Raw genomic sequence first — 18,090 nt, forward strand, 5'->3', positions numbered from 1 at the left:
CTTATCTTTTTTATCTACTTAAGCCAACTGATATCAGATGATTCTCATCTGTAGATTGTTTGCAACATAAATATGAGATCAGTAACACCCTTCTTTAGGGATTTATGCAGTTTATAGTAGTGACAGGCTCACTTCATTAAAAATGTGGTTTTTTAAATGAATGGAACTTTTGTGTGCAAATCATTCTGTAAGAGTTGAAATTTCATATGCAATTAAGAAGCTTAAATGCTGTTTATCTTTCTAGCATACTGACATGAAAGTGCAGGAAAGACGGAGGACAAGTGTCACGGTTTTGGATCTTTTATCGTTGACATACCTCCAATGTGTCTCCATCTATTTCTCCTTCTAATTCCAAAGTACTGCCAACAGTATCAGACAAAATTCCTTTCACCAACCCACAGAATCTAAAAAGCAATAAATAGCACAGCATCAAAGAAAAACATCCTTTTGGAAGAAGATTAAACAGATTCTTCACAAGGTGGGCTCTGTTTTCAAGCTAATAAACTGACTAGCATGTTCATGGGTTTTTTTCATTACTTACTTTCTCTGTATTTATCCTGTCTTGAATGAGGAAGAACATCAAACGCACACTGAAAAGCCTAATTATTTATAAAGTTATTTTATTTGCTGTAGGAGGACCAAACACTTGCTTGTTATTGAAATTGCAAAGTAAAATCTTGGTAGATCAAACTCAAATATTTTTGTTGTACTGTTTGATTGAAAGTGCTTAGTATGGCCTTGTCTTTACAAATATAAAAATAAGTTGACATATTAAAAAAATCAAGTATTGATTCTTGGTGGTTCAAGTAAGTAGTGCTAAATTTGTGACATCACATTGGGTGGTTCTCCTTCTGTCTAGCAATGAGAACTTTATTAATATTACCTTCAGTTTAATTTAAATGTTCCTATGGAGTTTGGTTACAATTGTGACTACTCAATATTTCTGAAAACCAGATATTGTGCTTTCTAGTCAGGCATCCAGAAGCCAAGAATATAAAAAGTAGTAACGTTTTGAAGAACAGAGTTTTGACCCTTTTCATCTAGTTCTCTGGGATGGAAATCCTTAAGTACAAGACCATCTTCTCATGTAGCCCCCTGCCTGAGCCACTTGCTTTTTCCAAATTCCATAACAAATGGTTAACAAACCACTCCTACTTCATTCAGAAGGTTTATATGCCAAATATCACTCCCCAGGAAGAATTAGCTCTGTAAAGATTTAGGCATGAAATTCAGTTAGCATGCTTACTGTTTAGAGGCAACATATCATCAGGAAATATTGGAATACAAGCTCGGACAGTAACAGATATCTGTAACACAATATAAGCTAGAAATTTCTATTACATCTAGTTGCTCTTACTTAAATCAAACTGAACAGGTACATAAGGGAATCTAAACCAGAGTACCTTACATGACATGGCCAACACAAAGAAAATTAAGATAATAGCTATAAGCTACTTAAGGCTTTTCTCAGACCTGAACATTTGTCGGTAAACTGATCAGAACCAGCCAACAACTGTAATGGGACATTGCTCTCATCACCTTAAATATCACTGAGTTTAGCTCATTGCTTCTTCCTCAAGCAAAGAGAAGTGAAGAAATAATTAACTAATTAATTTCTCAAACAAAAAAATCAGCTTTCAATCTTTACTAAATAAATTATATTTGGGACATAGATCTCGCATGAAATACCCACACAAACTGAACTCACCTACTGCACTGGTTTTCTGTAGAAAAGTAGATTTGAAAGTCATCAGAGTTGTCATGGACATAAAGAAAACAACACCGTTCATCAAATTTGGAAATGCTGTAAAATTCACATTAAGAAAATATTATTTTGGATGTAAGTATTAGAAGAAATAGAACAAGAAGTAGTTAATTTTTTTGAATTACGAACACTTAGCAAACATCTTTTTCACAGTTAATTACCTCAGAGAGGCAGAATGCAATTATATTTCTTTTCCTTACAACTAGAAGCTTTGAGTTTGTTTATATATTCTATAATCCTATCTCCAGTTTGAGAAATGCTGTTTATTATCATGTTTATAAATGTTTGATAAATGATACTGCTACACTTATAGACTCTTACAAAAATGATAAACTTGCTCTTACTCCACTGATAAAGTGTTACAAAACAATTTGTACACATTTATCACAGTATATACTTTTTATAACTTAATACTGATAAACAAGTTTCAGGATGACCAATATTTACTCCAAACTGCAGCAATAATTCTGACAAAGTGATTATTTATTGCATATTGTGTCTTGCCAGTGTCATATATATTCCATCTAAAGGCACTGAAGTGAAAAGTGAAGAGGCCATAAAACACATCAATATGAAAGTAAACCTAGGAATCAATCTCTTATCATTCCAAACACTTGTACTTCAGTATTATTCTACATAAATGCCAAGTTGTTATGCTTGTTAAGGTATTGCCATTATTTTTGTGCATTAAATTATAACAATAAAATTGATTAGATTCTTGCCTGGTCTGTTTACTCAAACTCTCAGATTTTGCTTAGCCTCTGTTGAGCCAGTTAGTTAAAATACATGACAGTAGACTACTGTAAAGTTGCAGAATGTTAAAAGACCAACTTGCTGTAGCATCATTAAGGGCTACATGGACAAACGTTCCAAAAAATCAGAATTTTGTCAGAAGATTTTGTCAGAAATATATGAAAATACACTACATCGATCTGTAGCTTGGTTCTGGTACAGCGATTTCTGGTGTAGCAAAGGTGGATTAACCTTGACACAAGAACTGAGCAACAAAGCAAGATGATTTTTCCAGGAGCAAATATAGGATAGACCAGACAGTATCGAAATAACAATACTGTATTTTAAACAGTGTAACACATGGTATATAAGATGAACTGGTTAGCATAAATGCAATTTAAGGGTTTTGACAGAGTATAAATTAACTGAGACCACTGTTTTGTTATGGGGTGTTTGGGGTTTTGTCTTTGTTATTTTTCTCTGTTTGTTTGTTTCTTTGGGTTTGTTTGGGTTGTTTGGGGTTTTGTTTGTTTGTTTCTCCACTAAAACTAATGCAATTCCAAAAGTGCAGCAATTGTCACATACAGTTTTGATTTTTTGGTTTTTGTTTTGTTTTTCACTAAAATGAATGCAGTTTCAAAAGTACAGCAGTTGTCACATACAGAGCAAACATCTAATGCTACTGAGTTTAAAAAGATCGCCTCTTTGAGCTTTGTAATTCCCAGAAATTATTACGAATCAAAGCAAATTAATTGCTTGCTTATATTTAATTAAAAGTTACCTTCTCAAAGATTAATTTCTGTGCAATAGATTGACTGATGGTACTTAATATGTTTCAGAAATGTTATGCTGAGTTCTGCTCAGTCAGCTCCACTGCCCAGGAACTCTCTGCTTTGAGAATTACAGAAGTCATTAGGTATCTGAATTTATGCTTGTACTTGAATCAGAAAGTTTTTCAAGCACTTAAGCTTAAGCACTCACACAAGTGGCCCTAGCCATCTGTGTCCCTAGAAAGGCAGGATCCACCAACGTGGTGTCTCACGAGCTCAGAGAGAAGGCAGAACTCACATTCCTTGTGCTCACAGCTCCTCTGGTTTTCAGCTCCAGCCTGCACAATGCAGAGAGCAGGAACGCCACAGACACACTGTCAGGCTGTACAGACAGGTTTCATTTTGTTTTCTCTACTGTTGCCCTGTCTCTCACCTTTCTGGCAGGAAAGCAGCCCAACTTGAGATATATAAGGTAGATTCTAGATGTAGTCATGCATTTTGCAGTTGTTAATACCAAATGTGATTCTTTTCTATCCTTTCAGTTCTCAGAACAAACCAGTTCTTTCTCTATAATATTCTGATCTTCTTTTGTGCTATTTAATATTCGGACTCATTTACTTGTCACTGGTGTTTCCATTAATCTAAGTATCACAAAACAGAATGACTTTAACCGAAGGCTAGTCCTTGAGAAACTCCACTAGCACTCTCCTTCCAGCTCAAGAAATCTTTCCTTAGCACAAACTATGTCCTTGCCTCATTTAGTATTTCTCTAATAACCCAAGTTTTAGCTAGTAGATTTTTAGATAGAGCCATATCAGAAGCATTTCTGAATTCCAAACAGGAAATAGATAGCATGGTTTCTTTTTCTTAAAGGAAAACAGACAAATGGTTCTTTTACTTATGGAAGCAAGAAGAGCTAAGGGCTCTTCTTCTGCCCTCCATATTTTCAAATGCAGAGATGGCAATAACTTCACTGAAAAATTTAGAGAAACATATAAAAAGCAAGTACAGAATTGGAAACAGGGAAGTCAGATAATACACACATCCACACACCCCTGTTAGATGAGTATTCCTATGAGAAATGTACAGCTCTGCCCATATGTGCAAGGTCTTCCGTGTTGACATTTCAAGGCAGGTTGGACAGAACAAGCTTTTATAATAGGCAATGCAGAGCAGAGATTTAAGGCAGAATCCAGATTTCCCACTCAAGGGAAATACACAGTATAAACAAAAATCCACTTAACTGTTTTCTGATATACTAACCTTATCCCCCTGATGGAAGAAGCTGTAAAATTCCATTCATGAATCTGTTTCTGAAAGAACAAAGACCTGTAGTCAACCACAGTTTAACCTTGGCTTACTATTGAAAACAAAGTCACAGTATGGTAAGGAAAATAAAGTTTTTCAAAAACATGCCTGCCTTCCTTCCTTCCTCTCTCTCTCTCTCTCTTTCCCTCTCTCTTTCTTCTGCATCCCCCTCACCAATTTCAAATAAGATTGCTGTATAGGTAAAGAAAGTCCATACATTGCCATTTTACTCCTTTGAGGAAAAAGGAATATAAATGGCACAGGGTGGAAGTAAAGGCCACATTTCGTCATGTAAAATTAAATTTGAAGAATAAATCTTCAAGCACAACTTAACAAATATTATTATTATTATTATTGACTCAATACATCAACATTTCGTATTAAAAATGGAGCAGACTATGCCATACTCTTATTTGGACTCAAAGGGTGTTGTGGTTTAATCCCAGCTGCAACTAAGCCCCACACAGCTGCTCACTCATTGCCCCCAGTGGGATGGGGGAGAGAATCAGAAGGGTAAAAGTGAGAAAACTCATGGGCTGAAATAAGAACCATTTAATAATAGAAATATAATAATAATAGTAATAGTAATAATAATAACAACACCAATAATAATAATGAAAAGGAAAATAACAAAGAGAGAGAAATACAACCCAAGAAAGACAAGTGATGCAAATGAAAACAACTGCTCACCACCAACCGATGCCCAGCCAGTCCCTGAGCATTTTAGTTTTATTGCTGAGCACGATGTCATATGGTATGGAATATCCCTTTGGTCAGTTGGGGTCAACTGTCCCCGCTGTGTCTCCTCCCAGTTTTTTGTCCACCCCCAGCCTACTTGCTGCTGGGGCGGTGTGAGAAGCAGAAAAGGCCTTGACTCTGTGCAAGCACTGCTCAGCAATAACAAAAACACCCCTGTGTTATCTACACTGTTTCCAGTACAAATCCAGAACACAGCCCCATACTAGCTACTATGAAGAAAATTAACTCTGTCCCAGCTCAAACCAGCACACAGGGAGAGGAAACTTCATACATCTTCCTAAGAGGTACTGAGCCAACAGCTTTGGCCCAGGGAGCACACTGGAGGCAAAACAGAGGTAGGATAGCCTGTGCCTAGGACCATAGACCTCCATAAACCTCTAGCTAATAGCTGGATCTTATTTAGCACTGCCAGATATGCAACAAGAAGTTACTCCATAAAGCAAAGCTGTGTCAGACACATTCACTCGAAGCAGTGAACGTTGTCCTGGAAAATAAGTTCACAGATCCAGGTAATTATGTGGTTTTCTCTTGCTCTAACACGCTTCTTTTCTAGACTTGGCCTCTCTACATTTTGAGTCTATTCTCCACCTGTATTGTTCTGATATTAAGAACGGGTGATAAAAATACATTCTAGAGTTCAACTCTTTCAATGTGAAACTGAAATTAATTCTCACTTTTAAGAGATTACGTGTCCATAACTGTGCCTACTCCTTTCCTAAGCTGCTATGCCTCATCCAATAATACAAGACACCAAATATTTAATTTCTTGACACTTATTTGTCACAGGCTGCTTTTTTTCCCCAGTTTCTAATCTCATAATTGTAAAACTTCAAAATTTCTAAAACATTAAACACAATACCGAGCTTTAGTTTTAGCTTTTATCTATCTTTGAGCTGCATGTTAGTAAAAATCACACAATTCTAATGAGAACGATTATGAGCAGATGAAATAACTCAAGCACTTCTAAGAGACATGGTCAGGATAAGTGAAATCTGAACAAGAGGTCAAAAACACTTGAGTTCTAATCGTAGTTGCTCTTTTTACTTTCTCTGTAAAATGTCAACTTTCATAACTACACAACAGAACTATTGAGGCTTGTGCTTCACAGAAATGTAGCTAACTTTAAATTATCTTAAAGTGCTCCAAAATCTCCATGTAAAAAAGTGACTTTAAGCACAACAAATTAGAATACATGAAATACATCTGCTGACAGTTTTACCATTTCAGTGGGAGAGACATGCCACAAAGAGAGAGACCTCTCATCTGCTTCATTGTTGATTGAAACATATGCAGGCTGATAGACTTTAGTTGGTTCTATCACCAAAACCTGAAGAGAGAGAACATTTTTCCATAATAAACCAGCAGCTAATACACAACAGTATCTTCCGATGCTCTGATACAGACAATCAAGGCCTAAATAATTTCCAGGGGGAGACAGGAAGGCAAGACAAGGCAGGAAGAAGCTGTTTTCCTACATACGACAAAACAGTATTATCATAATTTGTTGTAGGAGATTTTAAGTATTTCTTATAATGCTTTTAGGGTGGTGGGTTACATACTCTTTAGAGTAAAGATTAGCACAATACAGGGCCTTGGTGCATGCAATGAAATAACAGGCAGGTAAGTATGTAAGTATGGTGTTAGTCTTCCAATTCTTGTTATATCCTATCCAGAAACATAAGACATACAAAACTTGTTTGAACATAACATCTTACTGGAAATCTCAGTCCATTAGTTCTTTCTTTCGTTGCCTCAAAAATTATATCTAGCCAGAAAGTCAATCTTTCTTGTCTAGGAGAATGTTCTACGGTGAGTTTCTTGAAACGCTGAATTAACATCAGATTCTGAACTAATGATTTCAAGTACCTAGAATGTATTGAATTACTGAGTTAACAGAGGTAAAACAAAATTTGACTAGATTCTAAAAGCACTTAACTGACTTATACATCAAAAAAATTAACTGCAAAATTAAGTGTATTTTAAAAGCTACCATAATGGAAATGATTCTGTCAATTTTTAGAGATTTCTGGAAAGAACAGCAAGTTTAGTTAAAACCTTAAATCACAAGTTACATGGATGTTCATGAACAATGTATTTTTTGCAAATGGGTATAGTTACATGGTAGTTACATGGTGGTTAGACAGGATATTATGAGCTAGTAGATGGTGGGAGAGGGAAGCAGCAGCTATCTAAACCCAGAAAAGAATGTTTTCACAATCTTTTCACAATTGTTTCACAGGTAATCATCACTAATTTCCAAATTCTTTCCTAGAAAACATGTGTTTCAATGGGATTTAAAACCAATAAGAATGGGTAACTTAATTTCTTACCTTCTCCCTTCCTTCCCAAAATAAAATAACAGACTGTAAATTCAGAGTTACAAATAATCTAAAATGGAAAAATCCAGTTAAGTTATCCAAGTGTCTACAAGATTTTATTAATTTATGTATTTCCCCATTGTTGGGTACTTGAGCTACAGTCTTCTATCACATACCATACTGGAGGTTTCAGCTTAAAAAGTTTCTCTGCTGCTTGTACTGCTTTACCAATATCATTAGCCAGCATGCTCACACTGAAGAACTGTCCCACATCCCAGTAATTGTTCATTTTTTCTAGGCTTCCTTTTCTTCCCAATAAACTGTTTAACCGTACACCTGTAAAATTTCAATTAAAAATCATATTTCTCTATCAGTAAAGCACTAGTAAGCATTTTTTTTACTGCTAAGTTTATCAGTAAAAGACTAATAAGACTTGATTAAGCATAACTGATAAAACTAAAGGGAGCAATTTTTCCCTAGAAAAAGTATTGCCCAGCACAATGGCTGGGTCTGCAAATAACATCTCCAATACAGTTCACACAGTCAGAACTATCACACACAGTATTGAAAAAAACTCCTGTGCTCTCTGTCTGGGCTATCTGCCTCCTGATGCTCAGCATAAGTTGCACATGCCTGTGTCCTCAAGATCTGCATCTACTGGAAGACATCAATGGCTAGAGCTTACACAAGTCCACCTCAGAGTGAGGTCAGTGGAATGATTTAGAGACACTTTTGCATTCTTCCCCTTTAAGGTTCAAGTATGTGTTTCAGACAGGATCTGAGTCCAAATATAATTTTCAACTATTATCTTTCTAGGAAGAACTGTATATCTGCTCCTATCATACTATTTCTTTATAGATGTATAGTGGCGGGGTTTAGTTAGCATCTACATGTAAGATGTGAATCTAGGAACACAACCAGTTATTGTCCTGCTAGATCCTTCCAGGCAATACTTCCTGTGGATCTCTCAGTTCAGGGACAACAGAAACCCTGTGGATCCCTCCCTGGCATCCCTGAGGAGAGCTGGGCCACCATAATTTCTGTCTTTGTCCCCTGGTGGTGATGCAATGGGATAATCTGTGGCGCAGTAAAGGCAGTTTACAGATTATGCTGGTCAGTCCTTCCTTGTTCCTCTCCCATCTCTGGGATCCTTTAGTTGGGCCAAGTTACTAGAAACCTCCTCTGAGGCAACAAGGAGAGAAATGGTCCTTCAAGATACGTGTGTTTTAGACTGCCATCCAGGACCTGTCAGCTAAAAACCCTGAACCACCATTCTGTCTATGCAACCCAACGCTATAAGAATTTTGTTTTCTTCATAGAGAGACAGGCAGAAAACTTGCTTGTGGCACTGTGTGTGGATATTTACCTATTTTTCGCAGTTCCATTGAGCTTTCAAACTGTTGTCCTGCAACAAGTAGCAAAACTGCAAGGTTAATTCCAGAGTACAGAGTTGACTGTAGTTCAAATCCTTTCCGATACCTGCAGAGAAGAGTCAAGAGTTCACATCTCACTGTATAAAAGAACTGAAATACTGAAAAGTTTTGGTAGGTGTCTTAAGCTATCAATTTATGCTAAGGACTACTATAGCTAGTTGGTACCAATGGCACTCTTTGCGAAGAGCACTTGAAAGAAAGTAGCTTTTTGTCTTACGAAGAGGAAGAAAATCTTCTGCAAAACCTTAACGTAGTTTTGTGAAAATACAACTTGAACTAGTTACTAAATGCAATAGAACATAATTTTAATGTATGATTTATATGAGAGAAGCAATGAAAATATTAGCCTTCAGTGCAAGTTTTACAGAAAGGATCCAATCCAAGCCCTTTGTTTTAAAGCTTCACATTCATTAAAGGTAACTGAGACACAGCTGACAAAGGCTGCATGTGTGCCACTAGCTGGAGCAGAATAAAGAAGCCTGTAAGTTCCCTGCTACTCATGTTGCACTGACCATGTTGAGGTGATGTGGGGGGAAAAATAAGAAAGATGAGAGAGACAGAGAGAGGTATTTTAACAGTTACAATACAAACCACACATTGCTAACGTTATTGCACTCAGCAGTAGTCTGTATAATTATAAAAAAATACATGTGTGAACAGTATGTCAGTGAGAGCCTGTGTGCATGTGCATGCCTTACTGTCTTAAGAAGATTCATAATGCAATTTATCAATATTTTTTCCTATATACAGTATATCATTGCATTTCCCAGGAATCGAAGGTGGAAACCATCCTTGCACAGAGCACCAGTGTAATTCCTATGACCTGACTTACACTTCATTTTGGCCTTGAAGCAGATAACCTGTTTATTTTCTCTACAAAGAGGTAGGTGTCTCCCCCAATAAACTATGTGTATCATTCCATATTTATGATAGTCTATAAAGCAAGGAAACACATATCCAAAGACCTTCTGCTCAGTAAACCAATTACACAAACAGGACCCTGAAAAAAAGAACAAGTAGAACATTTGATTTCCTAGTTCTCACAGCCCTGATTTTCCTAACCAGAGTGAAAGCCTGAAAAAGTTTTTAAATAGAGATTTTTGTTGTTGTTTTCTGTTACCATTCAATGGCATGATCTCGACTGCTGGTGTCTTTACAGTCAGAATCAAGAAACATATCCTTGTAGATCCTCCCACATAAGCAAAACATATCTGGGGCAGGGTGATCGCATGTCTGCAGGACTTGAAGCATAACTTGTAGTGCCTTCTCCCTGTCACCTGCATTATTTCTTCTGAAATCAAATACAGAGAATAAAATAAATGAGTTCAGATCTGAAACAGTAACTGCAAAATGGTGGAATAACATTATCCCCCACCTATCCCATAACCCATCCATCATAACTATAAACAGAATTCATTTTATTTACACTGACATCTGATTGTTGGTTGATTGATTAAAAACAAATGTATTCTCCTGTCATGGGACTCTACCTCTAGGCTCACATAAGAGCTGACTTAAGCCTCACAGCTCCTCTATGAAAAAAATCTGCCATCTCACTTGATTCTTCCCTGTACAAGCAGACAGACTCTACACATCCTGCAATGAGAAAGTGCTTGTTTGGTGTTCATTCCTGACAATACTTATACCAAACTGGCCATTTTCAGCATTCGAGCTGACAGCTCATTCAGCTACACCCAAGATTTGTAATCTGGAACCCAGAGGATCCAGAGCCAATACCAGGCAGTACTGACTAAGTACAGGAGAGGCCAGGTCAATCTTATTTCAGCCAAAGAAGGATAGAGTTCAATATATGGGACCTTGGAACACACAACAAGAACAAAAGGGCAAAACCAAACTGTATTTATTTCTTAGTTAAAATTCTTCATATTAGAGAAAAATTTGAACAAACAGCTGTCTTAAAGATTCTTTTGCCAAATATTTAACGACCGTATCAGTAAAAAAAAACCAAAACAAAAAACAAACAAACAAGCAAAAAACCCCCTGTGATTAAGTAACATTTCAGTTCCTTATTATTAAACACATCAGAATTTTTGCCTCCTTTTACCTTGTTGTTTTTGTAAGTTTAGAATTCCCTATTTACTGTGAAAAGTCACTTTGAACAAACAAAAACGTTTATTTGCAAGAGTAATGCAAACACAGCTGGGGAGCTTAATAGCTTCTTCAAGACAATTTTTAATTATTGGAGAGATTTAAAATATTTACCAACCCCTTTTCAGAACTGTTTACCATTTTTTGATCCCTACCTAGGTATCCAGGAACAGGCTTACACATACTGTGATTACTTTGTCAGCAGTACCAGTAGCAGACAACAGTTTCTGGTAAATTTATTACTTGCATGCTCTGAAAGGATTCATATTTACTGCAAAGCGGCCCAGTTCCTTAGGTAACCAGCTGATGCAATAAGACCAATTACAACACGTCTGTAGCAAAATTCAGGCTTCTGTGCATGTTAGGTGACAGAGAACACCTAATAAGATTAAAGAGATCTGTAGCTAGTTGTGCAGGCTTTAACCTGCCTTTGATGTCACTGGCAGAGTGTAAACTTTCACAGCAAGTACTTGCATATTTTAAAAAGCATTTTTTCTTCAGGTTGACTGTTATTCTGAAGTTAATACTGGTCTTCTCTAATAGGGACACAAGGAGAAAGTTAGTTATCTTTTTTCATTTTTACAAGAAATAAATAGAAGTTTAAAAGTGTGAGGGTAAGTTCATTGCGCAAGTCAGCACGCTCTAACCAAACCTGTTCTGAACTAACCAGATTATCTCAGTTAATAGTACCCAAGTTTCACTGTTGTCAATATGAACACAGAGAAAGTTGAGTCAGAGCTTAGAACAAAATTAGACCCTAAAATATACATCCAACAGCTCCCAGGTCACGTGTAACGATGTCACAGAAGTCGTAATGTATTCAAGCTTTTGCTGAAAACACAAGAAATGCACAACTAATACATAACTTACAGCACTTTGGCATGGAAAAAGAAAATTTAAAAAAATTGCTGCTTCCCAGACAAGGCAAACTTTGACTCAACTCTGCCTAGTTTGAAAACAGGTTAAATATTAATGATAATATAAAGAACTGCTATGTACTGACTGAAAAAGCATAAAGCAAAACTGCTTAAAATAGGACGCTGTGCAGATTAACACTCTGGACATCAAAGGATGAACCTGTACACACCAAATAGAATAGCAGGAGCATTTCAAAGGACCAAACCCTAAACAAACAGTGTACAGAGGACTCAAAAGTAAAATTAAAGGCTTCTATATCTTATAAGATCAGGAAAAAAAAGGCCATAATTAAAAATCTATTAAAATAAACAAATTTAGCACTTGACAAGTATACACTAATCTAACAGGATAATATTAAACAAAAATCAGTTTAGATACCTTAATATTAAACTCTGTTTCTCACAGCAGCAGAATGTGATGCCCATTGGGCAATACAAACCCAACACACCAGTCATAATAATCTACAAATTTGGGAACAGTTATCGCCTTCTAAAGCAATCCCCAAAAGAGAGGGCTAATCAAAAAGGAGAAAACCAAAACAGAACACTCAAGCAAACAAAAGAACCCCAAATAACTAACCACCACCCCCTCAAAAGAAACCCACCAAAACAACGATAACAAAAACCACAAAACAAACAAACAGAAAAGCAACAAAGAAACAAAAAACCAAACCAAACAAACAACACACCACCAAACAGAAGAATCACATAATTCAGGCTACAAGCAGCTTCGCTAAATCAATATGAAAATACACTCTTGGATAATATGCAGAACCTGTTATGCTGGACCAAGACAGATTTCATCTCCTTTTTCATACCCCACACTTTGCCAGATCTGCACATCTGACACCTTATAATTTGTTTCAAGGTGTCTTGAAACAGGTGTGTAGTGTTTTCAATACAGCAAAAGGTTTTTACCTTAAACGCTCAAGGCTGTAGCACTGGCTTCTATTTTTCTTACCCAATATCAAATATACTGGCTTCCACAGGCTCCCCAGGCCCGATTTAAAGCCACAGTGGAGCAAATCACAAAGATGAGGGTTGGAAGGGACTTCTGGACGTTGTCTAATAGAATCTCCTTCTCAGAGCAGGCCCATCTCCCAACACCACACCATGGCAGCCTTGGCTTTGCCTGAAAAGCTGAATCTATTAAACCTCTGAGGATGGAGACGCCACAGCCTCTTGGAACAGGGAAAGCTAAAGTACTGTATGTTATGGTGTACAGTCATGAGGAGGAAGGGAGAAACGTTCTCTTCAGGGAGTAAATCAGTACACTAGGTGAGACTGATTCTGCAAAGCAAATCCCCTGAATATGAAGTTTTATAAGCCAGAGCAGAATCCTAACAGGCTACTGCAGAAAGGACCCTACCAGTTCATTTTACTGCTCCTTGGTTACAGGCCAGTTTGCACTGAAATACAGATGTTCCTCATGGTATCACACAAAGTCGCTTTGGGAATGAAATACAATTTTGAAATAGGTATTTTTCATTGGCACTCTTCAACATACAATCCATCAGCTTTTTCACATCTGGGATAAGACGCATCCTACCTTACACAAGTCCGCATACACATGAAGGTAAAATGAGTTACTCTTCCTTGTTAGTCTGGGTTTGGAGGAAGCAGTTTTTAAAATCACTAATCACGATCTGAAAATTCTTCCAAAATACAGTTTTACCTCACAAAATATATTTTAATGGTAAATGAGCTAGAAAAAAGAATGCTACTCCAATTCATTTAGAAACTATACTAAAACAAAGCACATGCCTTGGAAGAGCTGTTAATAATACTATTTTTCCCCCACTGGTTTCTTTGTTAGCACATTTTAGTTCTCTCCCTACAAACCCTGCCTCACGAAATTTTGCACAGAAACCAAACAGAGAAAATCAGTCCAAATTATGCGAACACAATAACTACAAAAGCTACAGCCAGTGAGGAAAGAGATCTTCAAGTTACTTCTAAATACTAGGGCAATTATGAAAATATCCGAGTGCTCAATAAAACACTGCCAAGATCCTACCACAAGCAAAATTCTAGGAATTAAAAGGAAATGGACAGAGAGTGAAAATTTAAAACACCAGGATGCATTTTTACAAATACCCAGCACACTAATCTTCAGTACTGTGTACAGTTTTAGGCTGTATTTGAAAAAAAGAAACTAAACTATTAGGATTAGGAAAAAAAAAATCAAAGGGAGTGAAGAACAATCAATAATATAGAATGATTTCTGCATGAAGAAAGCTTGAATAAACTAAGGCTTTTCAGACAGAAATGACTGTATAGAGATTTTTTTTTTTCCTAAAAAATCCATTGTCCTGTAGGGCTTTATAGTCTCTAGTCACTTCCTCTAAATTAATCTCAATGTTCTGTTGCCAGTTTAGTTTTGCAACCTCCAGAAACTGCTCAATGTTTTGTTTGCCAGTTTGCTAATTTGCTCATTGCAGCGTTGCAACAGTCTATCATGTTTCTTTAATCACAGAATCTTCTCACTGTCCTGTCTACACAAGCCTCTTTTATCTTTCTCCCTGTCCTGCCCAACTATCCACTCCTCCTTTACCCCTCTGAATCACTCTGTAGGGCTACAAACCTGATGGAAACAGCTTAGCACATAAGAAAAATATTTTTTAAGCATATGCATATAAACATGTGTTCTGAACAAAGAGAATTAAGATATGATCAAGTTACAGTACAACATTTGTTTTGTATCACGTTCTAATTTGTTGCTCTCCATCCCGCTTTCATATTTTCTCTTAACGCAGGGATGAAGTTGGACATTCTTATTCATAAAGATATTCAACTCAAACACCTTCCTCTGAAGCCAAGGCACATGTTGCAAAATGAAGCAATATTGCTTCTTCCAAAAAGCACGACACGTCTAAAAAATTTCTGCTACTAAGCTATGACAGGATTTTTTCTGTCCCTCCACAACCCATCCCCACTTCTGCACGCCCTCCTCTCCCTCTCAGAAAGAAGCTGCTGTTCCATAACTTGGCAACTTCAGCCACCGGAATTGTGGCTTGGATTTAGAAGTCCAGAGGTGCTTGATGCTGCTGAGACATGTTTGCTTGTTTCAACGGGGGAGCAACTACGCCACCAAGCAGTAAGCCCTAAAGGACACACTCATGCTCTCTCCTTGTGCTGTACTCACAGCATCCGACTCAGCTATTGATATTCAAGGGACCTGAGATATTCTCAGACTAAAAATTAGCAAACTCCTAATGGCACCAGAAACACCCCCTCCACAAATCAGTCCTGTCCCCATCCACCACCCCACAGTTCTCCAGGCCTCTCCTGCTCTAAAGCCCGAGAATAATTTGTTGAGGTTTGCTTCAGTTTGTTCAAGTTTTCTCTGAGTTTGTACTAATGGAGAGGTTACAAAACCAGCAATGAATCATCATTTGCAGAAAGCAGAATCTCTTTACAAATCTACCCTCCTTTTCCCTCCCCAAATTTACTTGACAAACACAAAAATTGCCACCACTACCTCAGCAAGTCCCTGCGCCACAAGTTGGTGGAAGCAGTGGGAATATTTAGGGACATGTATCGCTATGCATTTTCCTATCTTCATTCTCTTCTCCAGGAATATGCTATTGACCACTCCCAGAGATGGGAAATCTAGGCTAGAAGGAATGATGCCCTGAGCCAGTATGGCCATCCTTACGCTGTTTCTCTCCCCTAGCTTTCGAGCATCATCCAGATATCATTTTCTACCACAGCCTTGCACTTGGAATAACACTACCTTACAGAAAAAAACAAAACAAAACAACTACACCAAAAAAAACCCCAAACCCACAACACAACAAAAAACAACCACAAATTCTCTCTTTTTCCTCTCTCTGAGTCCACAGTTGCTTTCTTCCCCCTCAAATCCATTCTCTTCTCTGAATCCTTCTCTCCACTGCAGTCATTATAAGGAGTCCTACTTTTAAATATCCCTAGAACTAAAATTCTTCCCGCTTCACAGGCTGGTTTTATTAGCTTTAAAGCACTGGCGTGGTTAAGGAGCCAGAACTACACTCTAGTGAACAAAGCCTTTGTCCAACAGGAACAGCACAGATTTCACTGGGACAAGAATGAGCTTGCTCTGTAAGTAACAGTTGATACAATCTTTTTCTTTCAGCTTTTTGTTCACATCTTCCCCTGTATGGATTATTTCCATCTATCTAGCTGGAGGAGACTACATACTACAGAAACCCATATGTCAATGAAAAGTAATTCGCTCAAGGGAATCTACCTGTAGTTTCCTTCATATTTCATATTGACTTATTGAGTTGATCTTCTCTTGTTATTTTAAGGCCTCTATAAAGAAACAGATTTCTTAAAGAGCAATACACAGGGGAATAAATCAAACCATTTCAAAGAATTCTGAAAACATTTCCCAGAGAAAAGTACATTCAAAAAGAGTAACTTATTTTTTCCACTCTATTCCTGTGTGAATCTTGTTCATCTTCTGATTTCAGCCTTGAAGTAGCTATCAATAGTTTACTGCACATATTGTGATTAATAAAAACATCTGATCTCACTGTCACATTGCAGAGGAAATGTCAGTGAGACAACTTAATCAGTTAGTATAAATGCAACCATTCATAAAATAACTGTTCTTTGGTTACAATACTGTGTTCATTTATTATCATGTACAATATCTTTGCTTACAGTAACATGTAATTAATAAAAAATATGTATTTTGAATTTTCTTGTATAAAAATAGGACAGTTAGTTAAGTAAGCCTTAATGACTCCATAGCAGATGATCTGAACTGCTACTAACTATTCAGAAATCTACAGAAAAAACAAAACAAAACAAAACAACCTCCAACAAAAACAAAACTCAAAACACAACAACTTAATTACTGAGGAATACAATAACTAATTTGAATCAGAGTACTTGCACTTGCACTCTTGCTTAAAACAATAAATTAATTTGTGAATTAAGACACACTTCACTGAGGATGCAATTTGATTGTAGAACCTTCAATATTTGAAACAGTGAATGAGGAAAACAAGACCCTAAATTGGGCTTTGAGACTGGACCTAAATTTGCAAGTCTCCAGTTAGATAGGACAATGAAAAAAACAGCTTTTTTTTCCCCCTCATGTACACTTCAGGTGCTTTATGGAAGCCACTCATATAAAATGAAGAACCCCATGATGTGTTTTTTACTAAATCTGAGTAATCACAGAATAGAACATTTTAAATAACCCAGTGGTTTTTAATGGAAATAATTTCCTATGGCTACTATTATTCACAATTACTAGTGATTTTCTACTTGCACCCTGTTATGCCCTTCACTTGCTAATTGCCCTTTTTTAATACTGTATTGGAATATGCTGCTTGTTAAAACACAGAATGCTGAGTTAAGTAATAGCACCTGCAGCTGCCCTCATCTCTAATGTAAGTGAAGACAGAACTGCCTTGGAAAGAGACTGAAGTCTTCACAGCTCCGGCCTCATGCCAGGGCTGGGTTTGGTTTTAAAGTCTACCCTGTTTTGCACAGAATTTGGCATACCTTTTGGCCTCTTCTGGAACTTGGTAACTCCAGTCCTGGTAAATAAGGCAAATTGGAAAATACACAAACATAAGTGTACTGTGAATCATCAAAAACTTTTCTATGCAGACCTAGATTAGTGAAGTAGATCCTAAGAAAGCAGCCAGCTGACAAAAACACATCATTTGAATTAACCATAAATATCTGTACTTTATCAATCTACTATATATACTACAGCAACAGAAAATAAAACCATAAGGAACAAACTAGTATCCTCTCTTAACCTGATTACAAGCAAGTAAAATTCACAGAAACGGATTGCAAATCCTTCCTGTCCCATTGGCTTTGATCATGATTCGTACTGCCCATGTGACTTGCTCAATACATTTAGATAATTTGACACAATATAAAACACAGAATTGGAAACAGTTAATTTTATTCTAAAATGATTAAATAACAGAAAATATTCTATAAGCTTTTTTAATGCAATATTACAGT

General features: G+C 36.9%; 1 protein-coding gene across 2 annotated transcripts in view; it reads right to left on the reverse strand.

The window, feature by feature from the left end:
* MAP3K15 (mitogen-activated protein kinase kinase kinase 15) overlaps positions 1 to 18,090 on the reverse strand; it is a 91,122-nt gene that overhangs the window by 23,453 nt on the left and 49,579 nt on the right. For both annotated transcript variants that reach the window (XM_065629495.1, XM_065629486.1), the window contains 8 exons: positions 10,206 to 10,376; positions 9,019 to 9,131; positions 7,829 to 7,988; positions 7,050 to 7,200; positions 6,554 to 6,661; positions 4,531 to 4,580; positions 1,709 to 1,804; positions 317 to 404 (listed from right to left, as the gene is read on the reverse strand). In XM_065629495.1, coding sequence (XP_065485567.1) covers positions 317 to 404; positions 1,709 to 1,804; positions 4,531 to 4,580; positions 6,554 to 6,661; positions 7,050 to 7,200; positions 7,829 to 7,988; positions 9,019 to 9,131; positions 10,206 to 10,376 — 937 coding nt within the window. The remainder of the gene's footprint in view (positions 1 to 316; positions 405 to 1,708; positions 1,805 to 4,530; positions 4,581 to 6,553; positions 6,662 to 7,049; positions 7,201 to 7,828; positions 7,989 to 9,018; positions 9,132 to 10,205; positions 10,377 to 18,090) is intronic.

The sequence above is a fragment of the Caloenas nicobarica genome, chromosome 1, assembly GCF_036013445.1.
Source record: "Caloenas nicobarica isolate bCalNic1 chromosome 1, bCalNic1.hap1, whole genome shotgun sequence".
Taxonomy (NCBI): Eukaryota; Metazoa; Chordata; class Aves; order Columbiformes; family Columbidae; genus Caloenas; species Caloenas nicobarica.